General features: G+C 53.4%; 1 protein-coding gene across 3 annotated transcripts in view; it reads right to left on the reverse strand.

The window, feature by feature from the left end:
* MYO5B (myosin VB) overlaps nt 1-3,897 on the reverse strand; it is a 340,352-nt gene extending 336,455 nt beyond the window's left edge. The window contains exon 1 of one of the 3 annotated variants that reach the window (XM_045459496.1): nt 3,447-3,894. In XM_045459496.1, coding sequence (XP_045315452.1) covers nt 3,447-3,473 — 27 coding nt within the window. In that variant the 5' untranslated portion in view covers nt 3,474-3,894. Of the gene's footprint in view, nt 1-3,446 lie in introns of all 3 variants that reach the window. The other 2 variants (XM_045459497.1, XM_045459498.1) reach the window with 2 other exon arrangements.
* Between the last annotated feature and the right edge of the window lie 2,223 nt (nt 3,898-6,120).

Here is a 6,120-nt window from a genome sequence, read left to right on the forward strand (position 1 = left end):
TAGGACAAAGCCACCATTAACACACAAGGTGGCTCCACTAGTAAGATAGCAGCACTCCACTTCTCTGAAACCACTTATGGGGGTGGGGGTGGGGGGGGGGATCAAAAAGTCATTGGAGGATGTTGGTTTCAGTCTGGCAATTTCCCACTCTGCTAAAAATCAAAAGCAGCATACTGGAAGAATGATCTGAGAAATATTTAAGTTTTTCCACCAAGAATAACCCTTCTATAAAGGGTTTTATAGGAAAGTTATTCAGCCTGATGTTTTGTTTTTTTTTTTTTTTACTTCAAAGGCAGATTATTTTCCACAATTATCACAATCAAGTTGTACCTCCCATGCTTGCACATGTTTGGGTGCCTTCCTGGGACAAATTCACCCAGGTTTCCAACCCACAAGACAAATTTGTCACAGGATCACCCATGGTCAGCTCCAACTTTCTGGAAGAGTAGTTAAGTCTGACTCACCTTGACATCACCCTCAAAGTGTCTGCCATGGACTTTAATTTTCTTTTCCCACCCAGAAAAGCTTCACTACAAAGGAAGCCAATTTCTCAAAGGTGAGGTATGCAGTCGTCTGAAAACAGGTGTGCCCTTGTTAATACAAAATGCCCTTTGCCAAGGGCTAAAAACTCCAAAAAAAAATTCATACAACATAAGAGCCTCCAGTTGGAGAGATCAGATAGGCAAAGAGCAAGACAATAGGAACTTGGAAGCGTTTTCGTAGTTAAGGGTAGATGGAGACATTAAGTTCTTAAGTCAACCTTGGAAGTACAGTTTCAGTTATGTACTTAAAGATCTCATTCACAACAGGGTCTTCCAACTAGGCCACTAAAGCAACAGGTATAGTCAATAAAGGGCTTTAATATTTCCATCCCACTTCTAAATGCTGTTGACATAATGGATAATTATTTCCATCATGCATAATACATTAGAGTGCGTGCCTGGATCCAGCATTCATCACGTTAGACTAGCCTAGCAAGTTAAAAGGGAGAACGCTGGCTATTTTAATACACCAAAATGAACAAATCATCTCCCTAAGAAAATGAATCTGAGTAGCAGGCATGATTTCTCTACGTAATTTGTGATTCATATGCATACTGGGACTCCAGCCTAGCAAGTAGGGAGATAATGGTTAGGAAACAATGCAACAGCTTCTCATAGTAAGGCAGAAGTAGGTTTAACTGACAGAACTGCTTAGAGATTCAATCTGGAAGCCACTAGGTGGGCCACAAAGTCTCAATTTCAGATTCATAAACCTGGACACGATTAAGAACTAGAAACCCATTAATGGCCAGGTAAAGCCCCACTCCACCCCCCAACCCTAGGAAGGAATTCTATTTTGAGCTACGTCCAACCCTCACACCAAGCTACTTTGACTTGTGTGTCCTCCCAATCGGTTTTCCTAGAATAGTTCTGTCAAGTACAAGCCCAGAAAATTACACTTTACCTCAGACTCCCAACTATTTCTAGCAATTAACATGTAATACACTCACCTATAACGTACAATATATTCATTTTTAACAAAATTGAGTGTTTTCCCCTGAAAGTGCGGTCTATTAAAGCAATCCAATATGGTTTTTCAAGATCACGGCTTTAAAAGTTACAGGTTCATTTGATGATTCACTTCACATGATACAGCAATTACCTGATGAGCCTTTGATACATTGCAGGTATAGCCCGTTGAGGCGCTTGATTTGGCACTGTATCTCCATGCACTTCAGGGTGTTAAAGCTTTGGCGCATTCCACTCCAAGTTTTTCCCCCACCTCGCTGGTATCCAGCTTTAATCCAAGTTCATGACAACCCACTAAAGAGAAAAGCTGAAAACTGGCGCTTTGAGGTCTCCTCCCAAGACTCACAGGGATAAAGCAGGCGGGGCGCTTTTCAAAGCCAGAAGTGCCCGAGATTTTCACCAACCTCCCCCACCCCTTCCTGCAGCTTACATTCGTTTCCAACGCCCCCTCCTCCCCCCGCCCCTTCCAGAAACTGTAGCCCATCTCCAATTGGGGCCGAGAACCATGGGGGGGGGGGGGGAGGATAGGAGTAGGTGTCGTCGGCTCCCTCAACCCCACCTGGGTTACAGTCTCTGCAGCCACTTCCCCTGAGTATCAGCCCAGCTAGGTTCTATCATTTTCCAGGATAAGAAGTCGGAAAATTCGTGGAACAAAAAGTAGCCAGCCCACCCAGCCGCACAGCTCGCCCACGCGCGGGGCACCTGGCAGCAAAAGCTAGGTGAGGATGCGGAAGTAGTTCTTCCTCCTCGCCCAAACCTGTCGGCCGGGGCGTGTACCCTGGGAATCGCACACCCACGCGTGCACACCTCCCCCCACCCCCCCAAACCCCACTCCGCACGTAGATGGGCGCACAGAACACTGTCAAACGGGTCACGGCCCCGGAAAAAACGAGGCGTGCAAATATCTAAAACTTACTGGGGGGAGGGGCACTTGCTTAAAGGCCCAGGCCCCTCACCGTCCCCCCCACCCCGACCCTGAAGCCTGAGCGGGGCCCGGCCTCGGCAGCGGTGGATGATGCTGCTGCACGGCCGTGGGCGCTCGGGGAGGCGGCGGCTGGTCCTTAACTTTAAAAGAACTGCCTCGGAAGCAGAGTGCCTCCACCCAGCCGCACCTGTTCCCGACCGGGGGGAACCGAGCCCCGCACATCCCTTCTGACCTTGAAGGCATCCTGGAAATCCACACTCCACCCCCAGGTCAGCTTTAACTCCAAACCCTTTCCTAGCAGTAACTGAGGCCTTCCCGGTACCCACGCAGAGGGACCACCTCCGGCCACCCACCCCCGGGAACTTCAGAATTCGCTCCCCCAGGATCTCTGCAGATCCTTTAAAGCATCTCACTTTACTCATCGCTTAACCTCCACCTCCCCCAAGCTACCAGGCCCCTCACAGCAGGGTGGGTCCCTTTTTCCACCTCAAGTGTGCGAACACCCCCTAAAGTTCGGGGTTCCCCCCCACTGGTGCCCCCGAAGAAAGCCTTAGAGGGACGCCCTTGCGAGCTGGCGCTGCAGGGCAGCTAGAGCGGGGTCCACCGGCAAGGGGAGGGGGCGGCAGCAGAACAGTCCCCGCGCCCCAGGCTCCGCGCTGGCGAGGACGCCCCCACGGACCAGGAAAGTCAGCGGGAGAACTGCGCGAGGAAAGCGACGGCAGGGCCTCGGGGAGGGGTCGACAGCCCCGATCACCGGCAGAGCCGAGGTGCTGCCGGGAGCCGCGGCGAGTCAGCGCAGGGCGCTCCCGGAACAGCCAAACTTTCTCGGCCACCCGAAGTTCGGGACGCCGGAGAGGAGGCGAGGGGAAGGCTACTCGGCGGCTCCCGTCGCCCCCCACCCCCCCGCCTCTTCAGGCTGCGGGAGAGGGCGCCCCCCGAGGGCCGAGGCGGCCGGGAGCGCGCCGCCCTCACCTGGGCCGGCGGGACCGCAGCGCGCGGCCCGTACTCACCTGGCCGTAGAGCTCGCTGACCGACATGACCCCGCGGGCCGGCCCGAGCCCGGGCACCGCGCCTGGCGTGTGGCCCTCGCTCGTGCCCCGCTGGGCGGCAGGTCCCGACTCCTCTCCGCCCGCCGGCTCTCAGTTCACGGCCGGCCCGCCTGGCGCCATCTTCCCGGGCCGGCCGAGAGTTTCCCTGTCTCTTTCCCCTCGACCTGCCCCGCCGGCTTCCTGGAGGCTCCGCGGCCAGCTCGCCCTCGGCCGGCGCGACCTTTACTCCCGCGGTGGCGGCGCAGCTGCGGCCGGGCAGGAGTTGCGGGCGGGGGAGGAGGCGGCGCGGCGCCGCTCCCCGCTCAGGTATGGGAGGAGGTGCGGGCGCCGGAGAGGGAGGGCCGGAGGCGGAGCGGGCGGCCGGGACGCTACGGCCGCCGCCTTTGAGCCCTGCCGTGGCCGGACTGGACGCGCCCTCCCGCGCCCCCGCCGCAGCGGGGTCCACGGGGCCGGGGGCGGGGCCGGGCGAGGAGCCGGGGCCGGCTGCCCCCTGCTGGCCGCTGAGCGCACGCCGGGACAGGTGCGCGCAGGGTGCGGCACCTGCCGCGCCACGCTCCCGAGGCTCGCGGGTTACGACCCTGAGAAGCGGGGCAGGGATAGAGTAGAGACAAGAAAGAAGGAAATTGACAGGAGGTGAGGGGAGAAGGAGCGAGGGAGTAGAGAAATAAAGGGGAAAGTCTACGGCTGAAAGGTTCCGTACGTTTTCCTCCGACTTTACGTGGCTGTATTCAACATTCTCTTTCTCAGAATTCAGTTGTCAGAAGAGATTATAGAAGGGGACTCGGATATACCAACGGTGGCCTCCGTCAAACAGAGCTCCCTGGGCTGAAATCCTTACTAGGAGAAAGGGGAGTATCTGTGCTGTTTGCCTGTTTCATCGAGGGCTTCTAACTAGGCTCTCCCCCAACCCCATCAGAGGACTGTGGTTTTTCTAGAAAGTCTTGCACTTTCTCCTTTCTTAGATGCACTCTCCATTCCTCTAGCCGCTTTCTACCTCGTTTATTGTCGCCCCTGCTAGGGACGTGTAGTCTGCCAGCTTCAGTCCCTCTTCAACCTACAGCAAAAGATAAGCCTCGGCCAGAAAGGAAAAGAGCTGGCCAGATTTGGTGAAGGGAGAGTGCGTGCTGTAGGGGAAGACGGTCTCGGCGTTCTGAGAATAGTATTCGTACCTGGAAGAGGAATTACCTCTGAGGGTGAGCTCTCAGGCAGAGGAGCCTTCCATCCCCGCAGCAGAAATTGTTCTGGAGCCGCTCGCCCTGGAAGAGGCTTCTTAAACTCTTCCCACTTAAGACCTTCCCACGTAGAATGCAGGCTCTCCATTTAATTCACCTGTCGAGCCCTTCACAGCTGTGCCTCCTCAGAGAGAATAGCCCAGGGAGTTTTACCAGTACCAAGGAAGGCATCTTACCCTCAGGAATTCTGATTTATTGGTGAACAGTGGGACCCTAGTATCCGAAATTTGTAAGCACCTCCACAATGCTAAATGATTGTACTCTCAAGGTTGGCAAAGGCAGTGACCAAAGTTTGGAGAATTCTCCATGGATTTGAAATGCAGCTCTTCATATCACTGACAGGAGCATAAAGGAAATGGCTCCACCACTTCTCTCTCACTCAAAAATCTGTCTGCATAGTTTCCTTTCCTATTCTCTAGTAGCTCTCAAAGTGTGGCCCCGGGGCTAACAACATCACCCGGGAAGTTGTTAGAAATACAAATTGTCAGGACGCAGACGTACTGAATCAGAAAGGCTGGGGGTGGAGCCAACACTCTTTTCCCACCTCTCCAGAGGATTCTCTCCTTTTGACTAAGACACCCCCTTTGCTAGGCTCAGTCCTCACCTCTGCTTGGGACCCCATTGGCTTCTCTACCACCATGCTTCATCAGTGGTCCTGCCTCTATCAGCACCTCTTTCTCTGTTCTCCTTTCCTGCGAAACCTCGCGAGGTACGAGCTACCAGCTGGCTCCACTGACACAAAGTCCTCCATAATTCACCTGTTCTCAACACTTTCTGCACTTTCACAAAAACAAATGCCTGGCTCCCACTCCGAGAAATTCTGATTTGATTTGTCTGGGGTGCTGCCTGGGCAAAAGGATTTTTAAGAGCTCCCAGGTAGTTCTAATGATAGCCAAAGTTAAGAAATGCTGCTTGAGGGGTGCTGGGCTGGCTCAGTGAGAAGAGCATCCGACTCTTAAACTCTGGGTTGTGAGTTTGAGCCCCAACTTGGGTGTAGAGATTACTTAAATGAATTTTAAAAGCTTTAAAAAAAATTGCTGCTTTAGTCCCTTTCTAAGTGATTCCACCACCTCCAACCTATTGACATTGCCTTCTCCCTCTGAAGCATGGCATGGTAATTGACTAGGTAAATTGACTAGGTTAACCACCTAGATTAAACCATCTCCTTCCTTACCATGTATCATTTTTCTCCTTTTGTTTTCCCAGCCTCTCTAACCATCCCTTTGCGATGTCCTTTTCTAACTCTGCTTTCTGGTTCTTCAGTAAAACTGTGGCCCATTTTCTGAACCTCTTCTTCTCATCCACACCCCCCATTTTGCCTCTCACAGCATTGTTAACTCTCAAATCTAATGCTAACCTTACCATAGCCCCACCTTTCCACCTTCCAGGTAGACAACACCAGT

Source organism: Leopardus geoffroyi, chromosome D3 (assembly GCF_018350155.1).
Source record: "Leopardus geoffroyi isolate Oge1 chromosome D3, O.geoffroyi_Oge1_pat1.0, whole genome shotgun sequence".
Taxonomy (NCBI): Eukaryota; Metazoa; Chordata; class Mammalia; order Carnivora; family Felidae; genus Leopardus; species Leopardus geoffroyi.